General features: G+C 37.4%; 1 protein-coding gene across 1 annotated transcript; it reads left to right on the top strand.

Annotated features, from left to right (window-relative positions):
• The first annotated feature begins 729 nt into the window (after nt 1-729).
• LOC119799011 (protein shisa-6) lies at nt 730-27128 on the top strand. Its single transcript, XM_038308701.1, has 4 exons — nt 730-792; nt 1501-1521; nt 9588-9740; nt 25450-27128. The coding sequence occupies exons 2-4, from the start codon at nt 1512-1514 to the stop codon at nt 26067-26069; spliced, it is 783 nt and encodes a 260-aa protein (XP_038164629.1). The 5' UTR covers nt 730-792; nt 1501-1511; the 3' UTR covers nt 26070-27128.
• The last annotated feature ends 342 nt before the right edge of the window (nt 27129-27470 follow it).

Below are 27470 nucleotides of genomic sequence, written 5' to 3'. Positions count from 1 at the left end.
AATCCCTGTGCAGGTCAGACGTGTTGGTCTTCAGCCAATAAGAATGAATACACCAATATGACAGCAAAAGCAAATGACTCTGAGCTACAATGGATCACAGTCAGCTAAAGCTGTGCATGTGTTCCTGTTAAACAGGCAATGATCAATCATTTCCCTATAGCAGCTTTTTAAGGAACAACAGTTTATTGCATGAAAAGAAAACAAAGATTTCAATTAGAAATGGACTGAAATATAAAACTGAGGGTTGTTTGTTTTTTTATTTATGTAGTAGAGCAGAGATTTTTCTCAGTTACTTTCATGTGTGTACATGCAGTAAAGCTGAGCCTTGGTGTCTTGCCTCAAATGTGCTGTTTTCTTATGCATCTATGGAAGGTTGACAGGTTTAAAAAGTCTGTCAATTTTAGTAATTAAATTCACAAAAGAAGCTTCTTTTGTGGTCCATATAAATGATACTGGATTATAGCTAATGGAAACCACAAATCTAATTTCTCAGAACATTTAAGTATTTTTTGTCATGAAAATTCTATTTCTATGTATTAACTAAGTTATAATGCTATTCCTTCATCAAAATAATATAAAAATGTGTATTTTCTTTGATTCATTTTCATACTCTGGGAGAGATTTATATTACTGTGAATAAATGTAGAGTGGGAAAAGGGAGCAGCACCAGATTTTCTGCCCGTCTGCCATGTTTGATTGAGTTTGTTTTCTCTTTTCTTCTAATAATAGGAAACCACCACCATGACTACCAACACAGCCACCTGGATCTGACGGCACTCACACCGAAACTGGGTGAGTAAACACAGTGTTGTGACCCTGCACAAGTGATACTGAATCCACTATGCTGCAAAAATCTGCTTTTTTAGAACTGGTTGTCTTGATTTACCCAAAGTTGTTTTCCCAGAGGTCCAAATGGTGGCCTTATCAATGCGTTTCATGTGTTTTCTTTTCCTCACCAAGAGACAACTCCCAAAATTGTTCAGCTTAAAACCCAATTACTGCTTCAAATGTATTTCTCCAAATGTCATTTCATGTGAAAGTTGATCTTGCAACATGAAACTAAACTGACTTCTCCTGCATCCCAGTGACCAAAAAAATAAAAAATAAAAAAATGAAATGCCATAAATGTGTTTTAAGAGGGAATTCTTGAATAATTTTTTCCCGCTATGTTTTGGAGGTTAAAGCTAAGAGATCGTCATTGAATCCATGAACAAATGGAGCACAGCAGTGCACATCCTGCATGTGCTTGTCTGCCACTTAAACACAACGGGAAAATGGGTTTCAAAAGTACTTTGAAACTCTTCAAACAGCACTTTAGAAGTCTGTTTAGCTTCTAACGAGGCACATGGCCTCGATGCATAATTCAGATTTTGCTCTTTTTGCCCTTGTGTTAACCCTTAGCACCAGTCTTGCTTTTTTCCAAGGGTAACCTCTTGTTTGGAAGCATATGTTGAAGCATTTATTGTTAATGGTCCTCTCTTTCTCACTTGGCCTTGTTAGCCCACAGACACATGGGATACGGTAAGTGATACACATAGTGTTTATGTGTATTTTTTTTTTTATCACTTTTTGTTTCAACATGTGTCATAAGCAGTACAGATTTGAATTAGTTTCCTGCACATTGGGAATCATTTTGTTCTCATTTCAATTTTTTGAGTGCTTGTTTATTCTTTGCAGTCACAAAATGTCAAGTTGCTGCATTTCAATACATGACCTTTAGTCCAATCACAAAATCTGTTCATTTTCCCTGTTTCACTCCTCCCTGCTGGCTCTATCTTCCCTACAACCCCCACACACGATTTCCTCCTCTGAGTGTCTCCCCTCTGCACCATATGTTCTTTAATGCGGTGCATCTCTGCCGTGTTTGCTGCAGTGGCGGCCCAGCCCTATTTATAAAATCGGTTCCCTGTCCTTCCCACCCACTGCGCCTCCTGACCCATGACTAGTCGTCCCAAATACTAAAGCTGCAGGAGCTCTGCGCAGCACACAGAGCTATAATGGTGTCATGAAAAGATTTTCTGAACTGAACCACTCAAGGTGTTCACTAATCTGTTGCTTGAGCTGTTTCGAGTAGTTTGGTTATGTAGCTTCATCCATCAGTTTTAGCAAAGTTATAACTGATTTAAAAGAGAGTTCAGCTGCTTTATAAACTGAAAATGTTTAATTTTTCTAACAACAATAAATTGCAAATTTCTGAAATACAACCAACCACAAAAAAGGCTTTAATAGGGCACAACTGGATTGTCGCTCAGTTTTTCTGAAAATTTGACACCTATCCAGGAGTCTTTTTGAACTCTGGTGGCTTATACTAGCGTAAAATAGATTATTTGAAGGAAGCCATCTTGTTTCAAATTGCCAGACACATACTTATTACTCAGCTAAAAACTCCGACAACCCAGGAGAACAGCGGTTGGGTCTTTTATATACATCTGACTTGGAATGTGCTCACTGTAGGAAGATTGGCTTCTACGATGATAAAAAAACATTGACGCTTCAATTAAAGATAGCTTTAGAACGAGCCGACAGAATTTATGTGTCCAAACGTCCTCAGAAAAATGTGGTAAAAGTCTGGTTGCCTTAAGCCTGTTTTATGGTTAACATGAAGCGGATGACTAAAAATTTACACAAGCATAAAAAAAAAATCTAAAAGTAGATTAATCAGGTCGCATTGTCAAAGCCTTTTCATTGGCACGTGGTTCTTTCAGTCTAAAAATATTGATCATTCATGTAAGAAAGAAATCCTTTTTTATTCTTATCCTTATCTAATTTTATTCTCATATCTTATTTGTACTTACAATCTTATTTTTCTCTCTTGTGTAAACAGTTAGACTGCAAAAAAAAAGAATTTCCTGCAGGGGTTTAAAAAAGTACTTCTGATTCTGATTATCATTGACCTTTTAAGTTCCAACAAAATTAACATGTTTTAAAAGATATCCTCAATGAGAATGTATTGGAATCTTCTCTAAATGTTTTTAGTTGCAGTTGCTCTGAAAAAGGATATGGGACATAGGAAAAAAAAGAATAATATAAGAAACATTACCACCTATAATTTGAAATTCATTCTGCAAGAGTCACCAAAACAGTTAAAGCACAATTACTTAAAAGCAGACTAGGTGTACTCAGATAAACCAGCAATTCAAGTTTCCCATGTTGTCTCCTCCATGGTCTTACGCCGTTACAAAAACCCTTACAAAACTCAAATTTTCTTCAACTGAACACATTGTTTTATATTTATTAGGATGCAAGGTTTGACTCACTGAGGCACATTCCACAAAGCAGGTTTCCTGAGCTAAGTTTTCTAACCCTGCAATCAGGGAAAATATGAGTTTTCCATTTCACAAAGAGAGTTTACTCAACATCTGTGTCTGTTACCATAGTAACATTCTCCTAAGATCTAACCTGGTCAGGAGCAGGTTTTCTTCAATAAACTCAGTGTCCTCTCTCCACCAATCACATTGTCAAATTAAAGCCAATCACATTTTTTCCCAATTGAGTCAAGAGAGTTTTCTAGACGTTTGTGTGTACAATAAAAAGAGAATCAGTCTCTTGGTCCATTTGACATCTTAGGTGTTAAAAAAACAAGCATAGGATGTCCTTTGTACGGGGGATTCAATGAAAGGATGAGCAGCATTAATTCACAGAGAATTAAATGTTTATAGGGAGAGGTTTTTTAGACCACATTTAGATTTCCTTTCAAATAAAAAAGTTATCTAGAGCACTAGATCTATGAGCGCTACTGTTTCAGCTCACGATCCATCACATACACAACCTTACCCGTCCTCAGATCTTTAGCATTACATAGACTTTTTCATAAAATATTTACCAGAACTTGATATAGATAAGAACACATTTATTTGTTTTCTAACAGCATTATAGGAAAAAACTGAACAGTCAAACCGCCACTCAGTATTTACTGTGTAATGGAAGACAGAATCAAAATGAGGAGGAACCCCATGAGATGATGCACAGGCCCTACCTGTTTGGACAACATTTTTAGATTCTATCTTCACCTGCTGCCATGTGATTTCAACTTAATAGAATACATCGATGCCCCACAATTTAAGCAGTAAACTAGTTTCCCCCAGTGTATATCATGATTACGACAGGATATGGCAGGCCATTATGATATTTATTAGTTTTTCAGAATATATAATTTTGATATCTGAAATACATTCCCAGTAAAAATAAACAAATTCAAACAAAATTACATTCTTCTTATCTAAAATAAACATTCTTGATGTCTAGAAATGAATTTCAGATTTTTCATATTCCTATTATTACTGGTCAGCATTTTCATTATTTTGACTACGAAGAAATGTATTTCAGATATTATAAATATGTATTTAGTCAAGCTGATGAATGTCAAAAAACTTAACTCATCACTAAAAATATATAAACATTTCTAGGTATATAAAACTTAATTGTTACTAGTATAATTTTGTTTCATTTTTTACTTTTTAAAATTCGGTTTCTGCTGCAAAATTTCATTTACAAAAACTAAAGTTCCGATGATGAATGTCATTTTGACCAGTTGAAATTCTATTTTAGTGATCTACAACTGGAACAAAAGAGAGGAGAGTGCTTTTCATAAATGTCAAAATGGCCTGCCATAATTAACACATTCTAATTTTTTTCCTTTCTGCATTAAAATCTCAGTTTCCAGTGGTGTGAAATTGTCCCTTCCTGTTGCCTGTCATCATGGTGACTGGTTCTCCACTGATAATGGTTTTTCATACTGGTTTTGCCCATGTTCAACTCTAAATTAACGTATTCAGTTGATTAAACTAACTCATTGCAGCCATTGCGAAACCGAAAACTCAGAGTTTCCAACCTTATGCTAGATCAATCCAGAGTTGAGCATTTGGTTTTGACTTTGTTAAACCTGTTTGTGAAATGGACCTCAGGTGATGGAAAAATATATATTAAGCTTTTAGATTTGGGGTCAAAATGTTTGAAACAGTTTACACTCTTGTTCCATCTGAAGAAATCGAACCCCAGACCATGATTCTGCCACCACCATGTTTCATTGTTGGTATGTTTTGATTAATTGTTAGTATGTATTGTGTTGTGGATTGCTGTCTTTTCAACAAACATCCCTGTTTTTACCTCAAATTTTCAGAGTGGTTTCATCAATCATAAAGTATACACCTAAATTAAGCCAATGTGTTACCTGGAAAGCTGAACTTTATTAAAGGTTTATCAGAGTCATTATTATTAATGGTAGATATGGATTCAAGAAGACAGAGAAGTATAGAAGTATTTAAGGATCTTCACACTTATAGTGAGGCCAAAAAGGATTTAGTCAGCCACTGATTGTGCAAGTTCTCCTACTTTGAATAATTAGAGAGGGCTGTAATTTTCATCATACTGTAGGTATATTACAACTATGAGAGACAAAATGAGGACAAGAAAATCCAGGAAATCACATTGTATGATTTTTAGAGAATTGACAAATTTTGTCTCTCATAGTTGAAGAGTACCTATAATGAAAATTACAGCCCTCTCTAATTATTCAAAGTAGGAGAACTTGCACAATCAGTGGCTGACTAAATACTTTTTGGAACCACTGTATGTCCAGTTGGCCAATGGAAATAAAGAAAACAATCTTGCTGGAAACAAATACATTTCTGACTAATTTTGTATATTTGCAAGAAGAACATACTATGTTCTCTGATGAAAAAAAGTTGTAAATTTGCTCAAATACTATAATTTTCCATAATAAAATACATACATATATGCATGCAAAAGAGTATTTATACTCTTTTAAAAAAAACAAGATAAGGTCTGACATTTTATGGTGATACATTTGCATAAACAAAACATTTCCAAGTAAAGCATGGAGTAGGCACCCATGATGTTTTGTCTTGATACAGAAAAATAGCCCAGAGGAAAATGTTTAGACGCTTATCTGCCCACTTTACTCAGCCTTAGACCCTTTTTTTTTGTTGTGTTTTTGTAAAAAATATCTGACTTTATAATCTTAGAAAACTAGAGAGGGTTTTTTTCATGCATTTTTCAAATGTTACAATGTTTGGAATATCTTGGTTTAAATAACCTCATTGTATATCTTTAATCATGTAATAAGATTTCCGTCTGTTGTTTTTTTGCACATTTATGACTTTTAATATTAGAGATTCTCAATATTTTTTCTTCCAGTTATGTGAAATAAATGTAGACATTTTTGAGTGTTGGGGCAGAAAAGTTTTTCCTTTGGACACTTTTTGCTGTTCTGTTTAGAATAGCCCAAATGCTTTGTCATGGCTGTTCAACAAGCCTTTTGCATAAATTATGTATTGTTTTACCCCCTTAAAATATTTTTTCTTTGTTTTAGTTATTTTAACTTGAAGTTTGTCACAAAGAAGAAAAGGCAAAAGTTTAGTGGGCATATAAAACTAGACATTGGTCAGATTTTATACCAAAACAAGGTGTCTTCAAAGCTCAGAGCGTTACCAGACTAAATTTTCTACAGTGTATATGTTCTCAGTTCTTTGTAAACCATTTTAGTAGCAGACTAACCAGCTTCTTTTTTAAAAATAACCCTATTATCTCAATGTTGTTTGTTGTTTTTTTTTTTTATTTCATTTTATTTGTAGTTTTTGGTATTTTAGGAATGCTGTACATAGAAGCTAGTCGCTACATGTGCCAGAGCAGATTTGCTGAGCAAAATTTGTCAAGACAACATTAGCTTCAAAATACACTATATTGCCAAAAGTATTTGCTCACCCATCCAAATTATTGGAATCAGGTGTTCCAATCACTTCCATGGCCACAGGTGTATAAATTCAAGCACCTAGGCATGCAGACTGTTTTTACAAACATTTGTGAAAGAATGGGTCGCTCTCAGGAGCTCAGTGAATTCCAGCGTGGAACTGTGATAGGATGCCACCTGTGCAACAAATCCAGTCGTGAAATTTCCTCGCTCCTAAATATTCCACAGTCAACTGTCAGCTGTATTATAAGAAAATGGAAGTGTTTGGGAACGACAGCAACTCAGCCACGAAGTGGTAGGCCACGTAAACTGACGGAGCGGGGTCAGCGGATGCTGACGCGCATAGTGCGAAGAGGTCGCCAACTTTCTGCAGAGTCAATCACTACAGACCTCCAAACTTCATGTGGCCTTCAGATTAGCTCAAGAACAGTGCGCAGAGAGCTTCATGGAATGGGTTTCCATGGTCGAGCAGCTGCATCCAAGCCATACATCACCAAGTGCAATGCAAAGCGTCGGATGCGGTGGTGTAAAGCACGCCGCCACTGGACTCTAGAGCAGTGGAGACGCGTTCTCTGGAGTGACGAATCGCGCTTCTCCATCTGGCAATCTGATGGACGGGTCTGGGTTTGGCGGTTGCCAGGAGAACGGTACTTGTCTGACTGCATTGTGCCAAGTGTAAAGTTTGTTGGAGGGGGGATTATGGTGTGGGGTTGTTTTTCAGGAGCTGGGCTTGGCCCCTTAGTTCCAGTGAAAGGAACTCTGAATGCTTCAGCATACCAAGACATTTTGGACAATTCCATGCTCCCAACTTTGTGGGAACAGTTTGGAGCTGGCCCCTTCCTCTTCCAACATGACTGTGCACCAGTGCACAAAGCAAGGTCCATAAAGACATGGATGACAGAGTCTGGTGTGGATGAACTTGACTGGCCTGCACAGAGTCCTGACCTCAACCCGATAGAACACCTTTGGGATGAATTAGAGCGGAGACTGAGAGCCAGGCCTTCTCGTCCAACATCAGTGTGCGACCTCACAAATGCGCTTCTGGAAGAATGGTCAAAAATTCCCATAAACACACTCCTAAACCTTGTGGACAGCCTTCCCAGAAGAGTTGAAGCTGTTCTAGCTGCAAAGGGTGGACCGACGTCATATTGAACCCTATGGATTAGGAACGGGATGTCACTTAAGCTCATATGTGAGTCAAGGCAGGTGAGCAAATACTTTTGGCAATATAGTGTAGGTAGACTACATCAGTGTAACCTCAAATACCTCATTATAGGTTTCATGTCCCTTGACAGGATTTTTCTAACAGAGGAAAAATAGATTTGTTGAACAGAATGTTTTTTTTTTTATATATAATTTCAAACAAAAGCAAATCTTAAACTGTAACATAATAGAAATAAACACAAATATACCTTCCGTGTATCAGGCGAGGCTGATAAGAGTCTTCCAGATTGTTTATTTTTAAGTGAAGCTTTATGACTTTGTGAGTACTTCTCTTATCCACTCTCTTTTTAAAATAAAACTCCACAGACTGTCAGATGTAGTTTAGGTATTTTCTGTTGCCTCTCTTCTGTCGATCTGAACTCACTGCCCTCACAAAAATGAAACCTCTCATTATGTTTTTGCTTTGTCAAATTCTTAAGTTCAAAATAATAACAATAGATCATAATTGAAGTATTCTTAAAGAAAATGAGCTAGTTTTATGGAAGAATGGACTGCAGGGCATGATGCTGCCAACACCATGTCTTATTGTGGGCAGGTTGTTCTTTTAAGGAGGCTCATCTGTGAAATTTGCTACAGCTTTTTTGGTTTTACCTGCAACCTTTTCATTTTTTGGTTCTGTAAAAAAATAATAGTCACTTTTAAGGTGAAAAAAAAACCCTGTTTAGCAATTTATTGTGGTGTCTTTGTCAACTAATATGCTGCACTTAAACTAATTTCCATTTTAAAAAAGTAGATGTATTCAACTTGAATCATAATATTCATTCCCTAATACTGGATGATTTAAAAAAAGATTATTTGGGTTTAGAAATGTTAATCTTAAACCTCCTTTAGGAGAATATGATATGGTGTTTAGATTACTGTTTTACTTTTTGAGAAATTAGTTTTAAATCACTAAAAACAGGATGGTGCTTGTGTAATTCCTGATCCCTTCCTGTTCTTACACAGCCTGGGTTCCTGCAGTCTTGTTTGGAGTTTGGATTTTGAGTAAACGCCTCCTGGGTGTTGTTGTGATCAATTCAATCACAGAAGGAACCTTAATGGGTCAAACAAAAACAGGACGCCAATATTCACCTGACAGCAACTCAGTCAGCCCCAGGAAAAGACATAAAGAGGTTCTTGACTGGTCTAAATTTTGACAGATGTACGTATTTTATCTGATCGCTCTAAACAGATTATTATTTGTGGCAAACCCCCAAGCAAGTCACAGCGATACCGATCCATACTACAGCAGAAATAAATGTCTACTTCTGCAGTTACTACAGGTTTAAATGGAGCTGAGCACAGCTAACATAAAAAATAGTCTAATGTACAATTGTTTGATTCCATTCAACACATGGATTATACTTTAGATCCATTTTAAACTTAATTAACAAACTGATATTTAAAATGCCAGCTTCAGAACAAGCCAGTCATTTTAGAGCAAGGCCTGTATTAAATAAACTTTTCTTTTTCTAAACCAGGTTCTTGCACAATAAATTTTTTCTGTTAAAACATGGAGCTCGGTCCCAAATGTCACCTGATTAACCTGCATTACGGGACAATTCCTGCTGCATCCCTCTCCCTCCCAATCTCTCAACTAAATACTCTTTTTTTATATATTTCTCATCCTCTTTGACTGAATGCAGTGCACCACTTCTTCCCTTGTTCCCTGCAGATAGGCCCCAGAGGATGAACAACATCCTGACGTCAGCAACCGAACCCTATGACCTGTCCCTCTCCAGATCCTTCCAGAATCTGAGCCACCACCAGCCGTCGTATGAGATGCCCCACAAGCCTGACTTAAGTAAATACTCTCCTCCCAGACTAAGTAGGTGCTCCTTCATTTGTCTTCCATCGCCGTCTGAAACGAGCATCGCCGAATGACCTCAGCCTCATGCAGGGTTTCCACGCTCACTGCATGCAACTTGATGAAACATATCCATCCGAAAAACCCGACTTATGATAACAGGTGCATCCACGCAAGTTAGAATGCGATGACAAAATAAAAGTGTTTGTCATCTCACAAACATGCAGTAAATGTTCAGATCAATGTATAAGTTAAGCATACAGTAAATTAAATGTGACCCGATTAGATACAAAAGACACTTCATATCTATAACTGCATTTATTTATTGAGAAATTTATAAAAACTAATCTGCCTATGTGATTTCTTTTACATTAGGACATGAGGGTCAGCAGAGCTGTGTTGGTTTAGAGAGCATTTGTCCTTAATAATTGAGAAAGAAATTGTATAGATAAATTATAACTAAGGTTATCTCTGTCTGATATTATCTATTACTGTCTAACAGTACCGTCAGGTCTTTAGCATCTCCACTGCAGCCTGAAACAGAGAGGAGGCATTAAAATCTCCCAGCTAAACTCCTCTGTGAGAAATCCCTTTGCAGCATTTTAAATTTACATGAGTTACGACAAAGTCTTCAGTGAAAATAAATAATTGTGTGTTTTCATCCATATTAGAGGTCCTCCAAACTTTTTCGCTTCTGACCGACAAAATGGTTCCAGACTCGACTCTTGACCCAAACCGTTGGTTGAGTATACCCACCTTAAACAGCTTATTAGAATAGAATAGAATAGAATAGAATAGAATAGAATAGAAAATCCCTTTGTTTTCCCAAATCTAGTGTTTACAGCAGCAAACAAATTATAAAAAAGAAAAGTGCTACACTTATGTTGACATTAGAAAAATGTTAAAGAATAACATAATAGTGAAGAGTTAAAGATGAACAATAAAATACTTTACTGCAAAGTGTTTAAACAATATAAAACTGTGCACCTGGAATCAAACATTTATTAATGTTTGATTCATTTATAAAGTGTAAATAGATCATTTATGAAGGTTTTAAGATGACTGATGTTACGATAACGAAAGTCCGACACAAGAGGACAAGTTAATTAAAAATAAAGGCTAATGTTTAGATCTTAAGTCTGCTGATGTTAGGGATGAACTAACACGGCAGGGCAATCTGATCTATTTACCTTTTAGAAATGGTTTAAATGCAGTTTATGAATGATTATCAGATGATGATAAATTGTCTTTTTGCCTTTTATAAATAATGTTCATGATGGTTTTTGTAAAGTGTTACCCCAACAATCAATTAAACTCAGATTTAATAATTTACAAACAGCATAAAAAAACAAAGCAGTCAGGTTTGTTTCCAATTTTAAGTGAGTTCTTATATATTTAATCACTTCATCATTAATCTTTTTTTTTTTTTTTTGTAGTAGATATAACCCCATGCTTGTTGATCAATAACTCATGACCCATAATTATGACTAACAACTAATAGAAAAATTTAATTTGTTCTTTCTAACAAAATGAACATGTCATAGACATGTCAGGTTAAAAACAAAAATGTCATCCGATTCTTCCAGCAGATCTGTCTGCTAAATATCCCAGTTGTTTGGACTCCAAGCAGCATCTAAGCAATAGTGTGGATTATAGCTGCCATGTTATCTGCTGTTCAAAAAGCAACCAGGCCCACAGTCTGATCGCCTCCGAACAACAATAGGCCCCATCTCATTACTACCAGTTAATAAACAAATTGTTTAGCAGGACCACCTTTCTTGATCAGAATCCTTCTTTTATTTTATTTAAGTTGTAATATTCATCTTTGTTGTTTTGTCAGGGAATAAACTGTTTTCATCATCGTTGCAAGAAACAATTAACTGAAATAAATGACTGTGTATTAAATCACCATCAGATATGACATTCACTTTTTAATTTATATCGCTGAAGCAGATTAACTTTTGGATGACATTCTAATTTGCTGAGATGCTCCTGTATTTGCATGTCTGGTGTCAGATCATGCAAATAGACCTCTCACCTTTTCACATTTTTGGAGGAATTATCCTTTGAAATCCTGACTAAATGTTTGACTCCTCTATGCTTGTTCCCATTGACTCATCTGCACCCTAACATATAATTGCCTTGTCATTTTATTCCCATCTGCAGTCAATGTCATGTTGCTAATGTCTGTTAATGACATATTAGCAGCTTTTTTTCCAGTAGAATATGCTTAATATGCCAAGATGATGATGCCTTAATGTCATAGCAGTACAGCCGTGCATTATTCTCAGTGTGAGATCAGCAGTTTTATTATGATGTGGGCTTCATTTCTTTCTTACATAGATTTCGTTTTATTGTAGCAGCAAGTCCATTGAGGTACATTACCTATATGCCTGAGTAGATATGATTGCAGAAAGTGGCAACAATGGTTCCCTTATTAATTAACAGAACTTATAAATACTAATGAGGCCTTATGAAAGACATTATTTAACACATTTTATATTTCCTAAACCAGATGTTAATTTATGTGTTTCAAAACGTTGTACAAGTGCAGACTTTCTGTTCTAAATGGTGATATTTCCAATCCCCTGAATTTAATAGAATATGTGGCTTGTTTATTGTTTTCAGTCTTGCAGTTGTCTAAAACAGTAGAAATTCATCACAACAAAGGGTAAAATTAACATCCATCCGTTTTCTGTCATGCTTATCCCAAGTGGGGTCACAAGGGGTGCTGATGCCAATCTCCAGCTGCTTACGGGCAAGAGGCAGGGTACACCCGGGACAGGTTGCCGGTCCATCGCAGGGAAACACAGAGACAAACGAACCATTTACACACACACACACACCTAAGGAGAGTTTTTTAAGGACTGTGGGAGGAAGCCGGAGTACCCGGAGAGAACACATGCATGCTCAGGGAGAACATGCAAACTCAATGCAGAAAGACCCCAGACCAGGAATCGGACCCAGAACCTTCTTGCTGCAAGGCAGCAGCGCTATACACTTCTCCACTTAGCAGCTCATAAAAAATAAGAAAGGGTTGAAATTATTTGCACAGTGAATTATTTATAAAACAAGATTTTAAGCTTCTTCTCTTTTTTAGGACCTTTATACCTGCACTTCAGTTAACTGTAATTTAAGCTAAACGGTAAATGGCCTGTGCTTATATAATCAGAGGACTTGACCAAAGCGCTTTACACTGCATTCAGTCATTCATCCATTCATGCACACAAACTCACACACTGATGGTAGCAAACTACATTGTAGCCACAGCTGCCCTGGGGCTCACTGACAGAGGTGAGGCTGCTGTACACTGACGCCACTCGAACCTCTGACCACCATCAGTCTAACAACTAGCTATAAACTAGCTTAAAACAATAAAGTGAAACCAAACAAATTATGACCTCTAGATTTAAGAAGAAAATTGGATTATTAAAATTTGATTAAAAATAAATGTATGAAAAACTTCCTCCTACTTCTCTACTCAGCCAACAAGCACTGCTCTAAAGCATGAATTCAGAAATCTTGCAGGACTTAAAAACACCGTTAGTTTGCAAGCTGTTTGGGACATGAATGAAGAAGGGAAAGGGATGAGTAGAGGTTTTTATTTAAAGGAAACTAGGGAAGCTTACGAGAAATGTGGAGCACAAAAAGCAAACGGGCGAAGGCAATAGCAGAATCCAGAAGAGGGTGCATAAAAAGCTGAGAGACTGTTAAACCAATCGGTCTATTTAGCAGGTTATATGTCAGGAGTAAATGGGAACATATAGAGAAAAAAAGGCAGTAAAGAGAAAGCATTCAGAAATAAAGACTTTAACTTTAAACAAAAACATGAGTATAAGTCAAAAGCATAATGCTCTTGTCAGAATAAGACTGACAGTTTCTTCAACAGTCAATGGAGCATCACAAACATCTGAATTAAGCCTTTTCAAATAGAGCATCCTGTTCTTTCAGATGGATTTGAGTCATGCAGATAAGGATTCCAAAGGATGCGCACATTGTTCATGGTGAAGGAAGAAGCTTTGGTACAAAACCTTGAGCTGAACAAATAAACCCCAAAATATTTATGCAATATACTAAAGAATAAAAAGATACATTAATATAAATAAGGGGCATATATAAAATCTTCTGGTATTTTTTAGTCTGCTAAAAGAAAAACAACTTTCTTTACGATCTCTAGTCTCATTCCTCCCTCATACAGCTTTGATTGTCCTTCATATAGAGAACATCCATCCTATGGACTAACACACGCTTACGGTAACTTGTAAAATAAACTAACCTGCAAGAATAAGGTTTTTAGTTCTGGAGATAGTCGCTATAGCAGCAGACGTGGTCAGACATCCGGTGACGCATAAAAACGACTCATTTCAGTTTCCTTTTGACAAAAATTCAGTTTCTCGACTTTCTGCTCCTTTGGAGCAGCTTAATTGCAAGGACATAAACTCACACACACGTACAAGCAAACAGCTTCTGCTGATTACTACAACACACATTAAAAGGGATACTATTGATTTTGGTTAAAAGCACAACACCAGTAAATGTAAGGAAGCTTCAAAGTACAACTATTACTCTTTTGTTGGTTCTTCTTCACCTTTTAACTCTCCTTGAAAGGATGCCTGACTTTAATCAACCACACATTTTTGTTCTGCCTTCAGCTTTTATCTTAAACTCTCGGCTTTCAGGCGCATATAATTCATCAGACTCTTAAAAACAGATAAGAGGAGCTGCTGTTGTTGCTGATTTATCAGTCAGGTTATGCAAGCGACGTAGTAAAAACATTTTGCCTATGCCGTTATCACATTTAGCAGATTTGTTGACTGTAATTTTTTTTTTTTAAATCTTCTTCAGTCCAAGAAGCCGTTTAGCATTCTTCATGGTTTCTCAGCAGGGACATTACCGAGTGCTTTATCAGAATACTTCTTGTACTTTCTCTTAAAAGCATTCTTTCACAAGAGTGAATCTAAGGTAGAACAGGTTTTCAAAGCAGCACTACTCAACATCTCAAAGAGAAGAGAAGTTGTGAACAGACAGAAAGCCATTTAATGTCACGACTCATTCTTCTTTTCTTCCTGGCTTTAAGAATTAAAAACATAAAATCTCCTTTTGTTGCTTTGCTCTTTCTGTCTCTTATCAACACTGACTTGTTTATGTCTTATTTCATTTGAGGTGTATTTAAAAAAGTTCTGAGTTCTTGTTATTCTTGAAAAAGTTCAGTCTAGGTTACTGGACGTGAGGTTTTCTAGAAGACGTTTCGCTTCTCATCCAAGCAGCTTCTTCAGTTCTAGATAGTGGTGGGGAGCACCTAACAGGGTAGTGAAGAGTGTGCAGACCTTCACATTGGAGAGGCCAAGCAACCGCTACCCAGGCGCATGGCTCAACACAGGAGAGCCAACTCCTCAGGAAAGGACTCAGCCGTTCACCTACAGCTGAAGGCCAAAGGACACTCGTTTGAGGAAAAAAAACCGTCCATATTCTTGCAAAGGAAGAAAGATTTCAAAGGTTTCAAAAGATTTCAGATTTCAAAAACCTACAATGCAGCAATTGAGTTAATCCCTCCCATCTATCCCTGCAACCCAACCCCTTTACAGGGGAGCAGAAGACCCCGCCTATTCAGCCAGGCTAACAATTCCCTTTAAGCACCCCCCTTTCAGAGACATAGACAGGTATGGGGCATTGCAGGCTAACAAAGAAGCCAAACGACCCCCATCCCAAAGGGTGGACCTGTTCGTCCGTTTCAGTTTGCATGTTCTCTAAGAAAAAACAAGGCTTTTGGGCTACTGTATAAAGCAACTCGACTCTATTTCGAACATTTAAATTGATAAAGCATTCTCGATGGGAAGCGAAACGTCTCAAAACTCAGGAAAAAAAGTCCAATGGTCTGTTTTTTTACTGTTTTGGAATAACCTGGAAAAACCACCTCTCAACAGATGAGGTGGTCTTAGACATAACCTCTCACCCACCCTCATCTGACTCACACTTCAATGAGGCATGTGGCCAAAACCACTCTGATGAGGGAGATAACGAGCCATCACAACCCCCTAACGACCAAAATGTGGCTTTGATCCCTCCTACTGGATTGGCCATGGAGGACACATTGGGGTTGTACCCCATTCTTTGTTAGACCCACAGTATATTAATCTCAGTGCTCCCCACCACCAGTTAGAACTGAAGAAGCCTCTTGGATGTGAGTAGAAACATCTTCTAGGAAACATCATGTCCAGTTGCTTAAACTGAACCTTTCAAGCTTGACCATGTTCTGGATAACTTAGAATCTTAACAGATATATGTTCTTGTCATGTATAAACTGAATTGAATTTTGTCAGGTAGTGTTGCACCGATACCAGTATCAGACAGGGTCCCGATACTGCACTAAAATGGTGGTATCGGTATCGGCGAGTACCGACAAATAGTGCACCGATACCATTTGGAGATCCAAAAGTTTATTCAACTATTGTCACCCATTCCAGGTAGGCAATTAAAAGTTCTACTGGATTCACTTTGTATTGCTGCTTCCCAAAGGTAGGCGGCAGCTTGACATGAAGCCATGATGACAATTATTTTACATCCAAGTTGTACACAGCTCTTTATATATACACACACACATCAGTTTAAAACAGATGGTATTGGTAAATACTGCACAGCCAGGTATCGGGCCAAAAACCTGGCATCGGTGCAACACTAATGTCAGGACATGATAAAATAGTCTAATCATTCCCATGTTATAAATCACTGATCTACCAAAGGACAACAATGGTTCACAGACTATTAATAATATTTTAACAAATAAAGAGGCTTAGATGGAAACGCTTTGTGAAAACTATGACCTCCCATTAATAGCTCGATTTTTTATTTTTTGGGCTTTTTCTGTCTCTCACATCATTGTGGAGGATTTTTGTTCATCTCATATTTACCATGTTTATTCCTCTAAATTTTATTCAAATGTTTAGTAGCCATACGGCTGGTTCTATTGAACTTAAGGAGTATATTTGTTTTTTACACAAAGGAGCTCATAATTAACTTTATTACTGTATAGTAGCCCCACTGATCTGTTTATTCACTGGATTGCTGATAGACTGAAAAAAATGAAGTCACCTGCCGCCATCTTGGAACTCCCCACTTTTACAGAGATGCACCATAAAAATGCCTGTAATGTAATGTAATTACTATATAACACATTAATTGTGTTGTGATGGATATGCGTAATATGTTTTATTATATGATTTATGGACTTTATGGACTTCATACTGACTATGCAATGTGATGTGCCTATTTTTTACCATAAATTACCGTAATCTACTGATGCTATGAATCAGCAGGTGTGTGTGTCAAAGTGTCGACTTTATCTTTATTTTTAAAGTCTTAAGCCCCCCTGAAAATGAGAATCATCATCATCATTGTTGTTTGATGCTGTAGCGGACGTATTGTTTACATTGCAACCAGTCTAACTAGGGAGTACCAATATGGCAGCTGGTGACTTTACAGCACCCTGTACGACCAACAGCCTGTCAGCAATCCAGTAAATAAATAGAGATCAGTGGGTCCCACACCCAGATCACCAGGCCTCCATCATTGTGCTTGATGAGAGTTAGGTCCAGGTATGATGCTCTGATCTATTTGTCTGAAGAACATTTTTACTGAACACGTGTCAGTCTTGTGGTGTTTTTTCTGCTTGTTTTATGCATATCCTCTGAGCACTATCTGCTGTTACATGAAGGCATACATGCTTGGACATCCAATCTGAGAAAGGATCATAGCTATTAATTGTTTCCACATGTGAATAATCTTTATTCCTGCAGAATTATGACTTTGATTATAATCTCCTTGCATCTCTTCCAAGATATAAGCAGATGATGATTTCCTTATCACAGCATTTTGTTAGCCATAGCTGGCTGCTTTTTCTAATGACAGCGCTGTGTTTTCCACTGTCGAGTGTAGTATTGGTAAAGGGGATTTATCTTTATGAAGGTAAATACATTTGAATAATAAGCAGCCAAACTGTCAACATCAGTCAAAGAGATTGACTCTACCTTCCTATTAAAAAATGTCATCCAACATTTAAAAGCTCAAAGAGACTGCGGTGATATTTTCCCAGCTTAAGATTTATTTAGCTATTAAAATAATAACACCTCAATAAGGATTAAAAAGGAAATGATAAATGATTATTAAACTGAGCCAACTTGGCTAATGGTTTTATGAAGCATAATAAAAAAAACAGACCAAGTTACAAACCAAAAAAAAATGCTCTCATAATTCGACGCTACGACTACTAATACCAGACTAAAAGTGTTACGATTTATGAATAATGATATTGTGTTCAGAATAATTGCTAAGTTGATAAAAGTTAAACCTTCACCTCAGTTTATTGGTCTCTCTGGGGGTAAAATAAAGTGCGTTGCAGGCTAATTTTTGATCTATTACCATATGGTAACATCAGGAAAAGGCTTGGGTGGTGCAAATAAAAGAGGAAGTATTTAGTTTAAGAAAAAAAAAAAAAAAACTTTAACCCTAAAGCTTCCTAAGACACCTGATAAAACAAACACACAAACTTAGCACAACAGCGAGGGAAAAAAGCTGCCTGTGGCATCTGGTATGGATGTTTGTCTCTATTGGTTTAGTGATTCAGATAAATATTCCTATTAACAGTTAGTTATTATATGTCTTTACTATTTTTTAAAATAAGAGCCATAGAGTAAAGGTGGAAAACAACATGAAATTTATTGCTGGAATATTACATGATATTAGACTAATTTAGAAAAGCATGATGAAAACAAGAAGATTTATTGTAACTTAACCTCGACAAAGTAATAACATTTTTCTTGTTTTCTCTTTAGGGTAAATTTTCTTCATTGTTCTGATTCGGTTTTTATCTTCTAAGTTGGTTAGGATGCAGCTCTGCTCTGTTCTCAGCAGCCAGAGCTTTCATGTAGGGAGTCAGCATGTGGTGTGATAAAACCAATTGGAAGTGGACATTAAATAATTGCCCAATGATTACAATCTGTAATTAATCTCTTTGTTAAAACTGTTTCCACAAAGTTATAAACATGTAAACCTCCTACTGCATTAAACTAGAAGCTCATGTTAAAGATTTAAGCAAGATTTAACCTTTTAGGTAATCATGGGCTGTTTGAAAGGCGACATTTAAAGGCACTTCTTTTAAGTATTTCACTTCCTTAGTTCACCAGGATGTCAGTAACGCCATAAAAACAGAGCATCAGCTGCGTGGCGTTAGAGGTCATCATGGCTAAACCCATTTCCAAAGTAAAGCTATTCTTGTAAGGAAATGATTAAATGTTCAAGCAAAATATAAGAGACCCCATCATTTTAATTTATGTTCTGATAAATTTTTATCCTAAAGAGGACACACACAATGGCGTAAAGACACAACAATAGGCCCGTAAGCAACATTATCTGGGTGGGCCCATATGAAGTTTTTTTTCGCACCATTACATCTGCAAAGAGACATCCTAGTCCACATTTACGTAGGGGGCCAACCAGGTCTCAGTACTTGTAGTGCCCCTAAGAGGTCGGGGGCCCTTAAGCAACTGCAGTCTCTGCTTACAGTAGCTACTTATAGTTACTCCATTGGACATACCTTCTTTTTATGTATTTGAATTTTAGTCACGAAAATATAACCAAAATTAATATGATTACCATATTGTCCAGTATAAAGTGCCCATGCACTATGTTTTTCTACCCCACCAAATCTGTAGGCGAGCTCTATCTATGTCAACACTAGAGTAGGGAGGAAGAATTCTAGCTCCCATTAGCTGGTTGGCTCGTAGCAGTTATGCTACGTTCAGACTGCATGCGCTAGAGGCAGCAGGAAAAGCTAGTTTTACATGCAAAGTGCAGCTGAAGCATCACCTCATGAGCTTCTGAGCATCTGATCTGCTGGAAGCGCTGCAAAAGCAGCAGCTGCCAGAGTTGGAAAAATGAAACTCTTGCTGCTCGACGCGTCACATCAACCAATCAGAGTAACTGATCTGGGAGCTGGCAGGGAGACCGACACAGCAGATCGCTATGATCACTCCTCTAAAACAGTTTATTAATGAAACCTGCCAGCAAAGTTTGTTTGCTTTTATTATTCTGATGCCTGCAGTTTGGAATAGGTACGTGTAAAATGCCTTCCAGCCATCGTGAACATTAGCAGAAAACCCCAGAGAGGCGACCGGGCCAGAGGCTGCTGTTGAAGGGGATTACCAGGGACAGAGCACCGTGCAACCGCTCAGACCGCCTTTCTATATGGGGTGTGAGCAGCTCCAACAGCGAAATAATATTTGAAGGCAGGATCGTAATCTTAACGAACTGACTGCACAGATTTTTTTTCAGATGAAGCCAGACGAGGTTTTCAGGTGGACATTCTCACTTAGAAAATTAAAAATACTCTTTACCCACTTATAACAGCAAACATAACAAAGTCGCTCTCTGCCATTGAACACAGGAGCAGCAGAAGGATCAGAGACATCTGGACACACTTTACTGGACGCGCTTCGTGAAAGATGCTCTTGACAAGCATCTGACCTTAATGTGAACAAGCATCAGCCAAGCATTGGCTCTTTATTTCAGCTCTGAAATAAAGACAACTTTAATTAGGCAAATAAATATCAAAATATGTGAAATTAGGGCATTTGTTCCCTATCATGTCTGCTGCTACTATGTGCTTCTCTTTAATTGATTTGAACTCCTTCTAACTTTGATTTTCGCCAAATGCAGCTTTATATAAGCTGTAAGGTTCAAAACTTGGGGGTTTTAGCTGTTTGTAGCACAGAAAATATGGTAGTTGATTGTTTATTAAAACAATCTGGACAGACAATTCTCCACAAATTAAATTAATATGGTTTATTTGCGATGCGTGAATTAGCAGATAGAAATGGCTGCGTGTAGGAGAGGGAGAGAGAGAGCAGAGGGAAACTTTTCCTCCTTTTCGTCCTTCACTGCTAACGAGGCAGAGATGGAGCAAAAAACGTTGCCTTAGAGCTCTGATGTCACCTTAATCACACTAAAAGGGATTAAAACACCAAGCAGGATACAGAAGGCATTTTTAATCCTCCAAAGTATATAAAAAAGTTAAATTGTACTGCTGCTGCACCCCCTCCACTCATAAGCACATTGAAATTCCAAATCTGCTGCTCCAAACCTTTAAAGATCACTTCATAATACGTGTTCCATCGCTTTCATTAGTATTAGTGCATTACATGATTACGGTGTTCAGTGATAAACAGCTCATGAATGCAAGTAGTGAGGGCTGTGGTTTGATTAGATATTCTTGGCAATTAAGTGTTTGCAGCTCGGATTCCAGTTTTTAAGCCTAGTAGGAAAATGTGTTGCTGTTTTTTAACATGATTGCTGGGATGAGATATGAGCAGTAACATTCTGTAATTACCTTAGCCATGTTAAGTGTTTTGCTGCATTGCATTTGTTTACCCATTAAAATTAGGATTTCAATCAAAGGTAGTTTAGACAGACGACTCCGGTCTAAATGTTGAAACACAGCCAGCATACAAGACGCTTTATACTTCAATCTTATCACTGCACGAAAATGCTGATGGCTATGTTATGTTATATTATGTTATGGAATGATGAGTGCATCTTTACTCTGTAAAATTAGTGACCTGTGTGTCAGGAAGGGAGGGGAGGATATCTGACCTCATAGGAGGTCGATGGGTTTGGGGGGCTGAAGAGAACAAAACAAAACAGGCAGCAGCAGGAGAAGCAGTGGTCTAAAGCTTTTACGCCGGAATCAAAAAGATAATTTCAAAAAGAGGGTGTCCCAAATATATGAAAGAGTCACTATGTGCAGCTAACAGGCTGCACATAGTGCATTACACAGGCTGCATTACACCTTAGTGACTGTGTTGGTTGCTTCCTTAGGGGATGGGTTAAATGCAAAGGTAAATTTCTCCAATATGTACGGTGGCCCTGAAGTGCAAACTGCAACTACAAATCTAAAAGCGCAACTACATTAAGAAAAACAAAACTACGTAAAGCAAAGCGCAACTACATTAAGAAAAACAAAACTACGTAAAGCAAAGCGCAACTACATTAAGGAAAACACAATTACATTAACCTACTGGAAAAGGTTGGAAACATGAGACATCGCTGATTGGACGACGGCACCGTTTGACCCTTGAACCGGAAGTTGCGTCGTCTGAACAGTCCAGCTTCTTTTAAGTGTGTCTTCAGTGTACGCAAACTAACTGAAATTTGGTGATTAGTCTTGAGCATATCCAGTATCACCTCGTACATATGTCCTGATTCAAAATATTCCTGGATAACGGCAGCTATGTTTGGGGCGCCGACAATATCCATGTTTTCAAAAGCCGCAGCAGACAGAATGACTTCCGGTTCAAGGGTCAAACTGCGCCGTCGTCCAATCAGCGATGTCTCATGTTTCCCACCTTTTCCGGTAGGTTAATGTAATTGTGTTTTCCTTAATGTAGTTGCGCTTTGCTTTATGTAGTTGTGATTTCCTTAATGTAGTTGCGCTTTTAGATTTGTAGTTGCAGTCTGCACTTCAGGGCCACCGTAAATATGAGATTAATAAAGTGTTATTTGCGGCTGGTTAGCTCAAGTGGTAAGTCACTTGTCCTGCAAACATGAAGCCTGGGTTTGTATCCCAGCTGGAGGGAATGAGCTGCCAGTGCAGGTCCTTAGACAAGACCCTTCATGCTAATGCCTGTTTGGGGAGTGGCAGCCTATTGGTTAATGGTTAGCTCACCCACAGACTGCCACTCTTTGCCCTGAGCAAGACCCTTAACCATGGACAATGCTCCCCAAGGGGATGAGTTAAATGCAGAAAGTTAATTTTATTGTTTTGTACTTGTGACAGTGTAATGACAATAAAAACACTGAAAAAAATGCGCTTGATGGGCTACCAGATACTAAACTAACTTAACAGTAAACCCTTTCTGCTCCTAATTAACAAAAAGATGTGTCTCTCCACCTGAATCAGATTATTAGGTCAAACAGAGCTTGGCTGTGTGCTGAGGAGGTTATTCAACAATTTGATTGGATCAGGGACATATCATAAAGTTGAAGAATGCCGGCCCTCGAGAACTTGAAATTAACATCCCTGCCTTAAAAAACAGGAGGTTTTTTTTCTTTGATATACATTGTTTGCAGTGATCAGTGATGAAGGTCTTTACAGCTGACAAAAGTATCTTAGAGAACTGGCTGGTTTAAAAAAAATTTCCAGTGCTATCTTTGACCATTATTTGTATGCTGCTCAAGGTTTTTGAGGTAAAAATGCCTCCTTGTCTAGCCTAGTAAACTAGCCCCACCCACCAGCGGCCAAAATCATTTTTGCCCGCGAGTGGTCTACCCAATTCGCCGTTTTATTGACAGGCTGTTTGTTTACACTCCCCCACCAGCTTTCTATCGCACTTACTGCATCACAGTCAGTTGGGCTCATTGGTCAGAGCGTTGGCCAATAGACACAGACATGGTTTGAAAAACAACGGGTTGTTCTCATCAACAACATTACGATGTCTCATTCATCGGGGCCAGACTAGATTACACATTTAATCTCCCATTTAGTCTGCTTTATCAGGCTACTCCTTGTCGTAATCCTAATCTTTAGCATCTTCCAACAGAATCTCATTTGAAATCTGGTCAGGAAACCAACATTTTTAAATTATTATTAGAATCTAATATATAATTTGATATTTCATATGATGTATTAATATTGGTTAGATATAATTATATGACTGATTTTTATTACAATTTACTAGAATATTTATTACAATATAATATAGCAGAACACCAATATTGCCCGTCAGAACAAGCAAGTAAGATTATTCATATCTAAATCTGATAAGTTTCTAGATACTGTTGGTTTGGACTTAATTAAGCTATGTCTTTATAAAATAGACAATTGATACTCCATATTTTTCTCCCTCCTGTAATTACAGCAGTATTAAAATACTTATTAAATGAATACACCCTACTGACCTATTATTGCAGCTATGGGCCAAATCTCCGTCTAATTCTTGCCTCTGGTTGAGTTTGGTTGGCATTTTCAGCCAAAATATCCCATCTGAAGCAGCCCAGAGGGAACAGTGTGCATCGCCACAGGTCAGAGTTGGTTGTCTTCATTGGAAATGCATACGAGGTGCAGTTGAGGTGACCTATTTCATCCAAGCCTGACATCTGTGACAAAACAAAGATTCAGACATAAAAACTAATTAAAAAAATAGAAAACATTGTTTTCTTTTAAATTTTTTATCTTTTAAATCATGTATTATCATCTGTTTCTACCAAGCTTTTGAAGGCCCTGTTTGTTAACATAATACTGTTAAAAATGCAGACACCAATTTAAATGTAACCCAACATTCTTAAAATATGACAGGATTTCTATTTTAACTTGTTAATATAGGTCGGGAGTTCAGACATTTACAGTTTTATCATTTTAGTTTATGCATTTCATAGAAGAAGGATCTATAAGTTTTATAAAAATTTAAAAAATGTGTAAATCTAGAGCTTAGCATACCTAAAGCTATATAATCTAATATTAGCAGCTGTAGATGAAGTAACAAACAGTAGTACTTGAAAAAAATATTGATACTCATATTCAAATCTTGCTCAATTACAAGTAGAAGTTACTCTTTCATAATTCTTTAAGATAAAGTTTTGAAGTACTTACTTTTGAAAATAATTAAGTATTCAAAAGTACATGCATTTAAAAGTACTTAAGTATTCAAAAATACAAATTACATTTTTCAACATTAGTACATTTCTGTATAATTTTAAGAGTAATTAAAAAAAAAAAAAAACTTGTAACTTTAAGAAACCATCTGATGCATTGATGCGTAATCAGAATAATTGAACTTTATTGATCTCACGCTGGAGAAATTTACTTCTGCATTTAACCCATCCCCTCGGGGAGCAGTGGGCTGCCATTGTGTGGCACCCGGGGAGCAGTGTGGGATTAAGGGTCTTGCTCAGAGACCCAGAGTGGAGGCTGTTTGGATTAAACCGTACTTGCAACCTTCTTAGAGCACAAGCGCACTGCTCTGACCACTAGGCCAACAACCCCACTACAACCACCTGCTACAGATTCTCCACCACCTGTAATGAGCTTCAGCATAAAAATGGGACAGAATAATAAGGACGGATATTTAGATTATTATTTCTTACTAGAAAACAAACCAAAAACAAAACATGAGAGTCTTGATTCTCCTCACACTTTTACTATGGAATAGAGGTTTAAGGTTGAAACTATTAAAACATAGAAACCGCATCTCTGATTTGAGAACTTATTCTACTGAACAACTTGGCCACACGGCTTTAATAAAATGCATAATTAGCAAATAATATATGTCCTGAGTTTCTTACATTTATGGAATTTCATGCAAATCTCTAAAATGTTGGTGTCCAAATTCAGTCCTAGGGTTGCAATTTGCCATGTTCAAATTGTGTTTCAAGAGAGAAAAACAGCAACAATGGATTAAAATGCTAAGCTGAGCTAAAAGGAACAAGTAACTAATAGCTTCCTAGAAATGTAGCAGAGTAGAAAGTAAAATATTTTACTTTAAAATGTAGTGGAGGGAAGTTATAAATGCTGGGTAGTATTAGTGAAAGTCACAAGTTCCTTTTGCTTTATTTTGAATGTTCCACAACAGGAAAACTTGCAGTTTTCCAGACCTACATAAGAAAAAGGTTTATAATTATATTTCATTCTGAAAAACCAAGTCTGAAATTTTTCCTCTGACAACCTTTTCCTTCTACAACACAGGCGATAAAGACATGGATGATTACTACCCAAGGAAACATCTTCATCCTGACTTTGGTGGCCGGGGACCAACCCACATGGTGAAGTTGAATGCTGAACCTCACCAGCATCAGCAACACCAGCAGCGCCAACGACCTCGACGGGTCCAGCGGGCCATGTCACAGGACCACGTCCTGTCTCCTCCCCGAACGCCACGGCGGGGAGATTATGGTTTATCATCATACAGCGCCATGGCAGCTACGGCATATGGAAGCAGCCGTAATCTCTCAAACGAACAACTGCTTTCTGCAGACCGCCTACACTCCCAGGATCCATTGCTGTCCCCGGCGATGAGGCGTGACAAGTTCCGGGAGAAGGCCATGGCACGGGCAATGTCTCACGCTGACATGTTAATGCCTACCACACCGGTCATGGACCGCCACAAGATGACCAAGATGCACTCTCAACCCAGTGCCTCCACTGACTCGTATAACACGCTGATGGTCAATCATCACTCTGGCACGTCCACATCAAAGAGGCAGGCGTTTGCGTCCCGACGAACACACACGGTGGACCACCTACAGTACATTCCCGGGCACCACCACACATATCGCACTGCCAGTAAGAATGAGGTAACTGTTTAACGACAGCGTCGGGCAATTCTTGAAATGCATCATAAATATAAATGGACAAAATCGGCATCCATTTCATGAAAACTCTTCCTATTGCTTTTTAGCACGAGCTTTGTGTGTGACCCAGAGTTTGGATGACTTGGAAATACCCTGGCAAGACAGTGTTTCTCTGACAGCATCATAAGGGCTTTGCGCATTGACACAAAGATCCTTCTTGTCGGCCGCATGACAGAGTGAAGAAATATTTTTTAAACTGAATAAAGGACTTGAAGGGAATTGTATCACCTTTCTAAACATATAAATAAACTATATTTACTATTTGTATTTTCAGTCTTTGTTATAGCTTTAGAGATTCTCATTAACTGATATTAGCACTTCAGTTGGTGCCTCTTAAAATTGTCCCATTTCAACAATGAAGGGGATTTGTGGGTTAAAAAGCACAATGATGAATTCCCATTTTTTTGGATTAAGTTTTTCTCTCCTTCTTTGATAAACGTCTGGAACATATCAGCTTAGACTATAAGTAAAGACAGGCTATTTTCTGTTGCATACTATAGGTGGTTGTATATAGGCTGTTCAGCTTCATAATACAATAAAAGTTGGCCCTCTGGACTTTTTTCCCAAGTGGAATGGATTGGGCGTTTCCATTTATTAATTTTGATTTTAGATAAGGAAAATTTCCCAGATTAGTATTATTTCCACCGATGTCTGATAATTATGTGGATCTAATATGGGAGTATGTTTTTGTTTCTCTTCAAACCGTGCTTGTGGCATAGAATGAGTCTGTATGAAATTACTGTTTGATTTTTGCTGGATTTTAATTATTTGCTCTGTTATCAATTGGCCAGTTGCTTTCATCTCTACGAATCGAGCCCTCAGTGTTGTGGATTATGAAGGCAACATATTTGTCTAGTGTTAAGTTTGACAGAAACAATCAGTATAAAAACGTCATGCTTGATTGACGAGATGTCACTTGTCAATCAAAAAATTATTAAACTGTGAAATGTTTTTCCAGTGTTTTTCATTAAAGCAATGCCTTATTGTATAGAATACCATAAGCTCTTAAATTAACATCGATGCTTCTCATGTTGTCTCTGTTTTTTGTTTTCGTAGTGTATTTATAAGGTTTACCAGCAGAACCAACAAGCAAAGGAAAAGTAATCTTCAAGAAGTTTGATAGGAAAACATTCAACAGTTTAGTATTTTTTTTACTACTATTTTTGGAAATCTGTCCAATTGTACGCATAAAATATTGATTTTTAAAATCTAGATTTTAAGGTATTGAATATCTTGGTTTGGTTTATATCACCAATTTTAGGTCATGATCTTCAAATATTATTATTTTTTTTTATCTTTCTATCTAGAAATGCCCTACACTGAAAAAAAAAAACAAAAGTTATTTTTTCTTAAAAT

The sequence above is a fragment of the Cyprinodon tularosa genome, unplaced genomic scaffold (genome assembly GCF_016077235.1).
Source record: "Cyprinodon tularosa strain WSP-4 unplaced genomic scaffold, ASM1607723v1 ctg1171, whole genome shotgun sequence".
Taxonomy (NCBI): domain Eukaryota; kingdom Metazoa; phylum Chordata; class Actinopteri; order Cyprinodontiformes; family Cyprinodontidae; genus Cyprinodon; species Cyprinodon tularosa.
Note: the sequence above shows the minus strand (reverse complement) of the source record. Positions and strands in the feature narration are given on the sequence as shown.

Excerpts from the sequence above, each read along its gene's own strand:
- LOC119799011 (XM_038308701.1), top strand. Across the intron at positions 9,741-25,449 it reads ATACTCTCCTCCCAGACTAA|GCGATAAAGACATGGATGAT; the intron begins GTAGGTGCTCCT and ends TCTACAACACAG.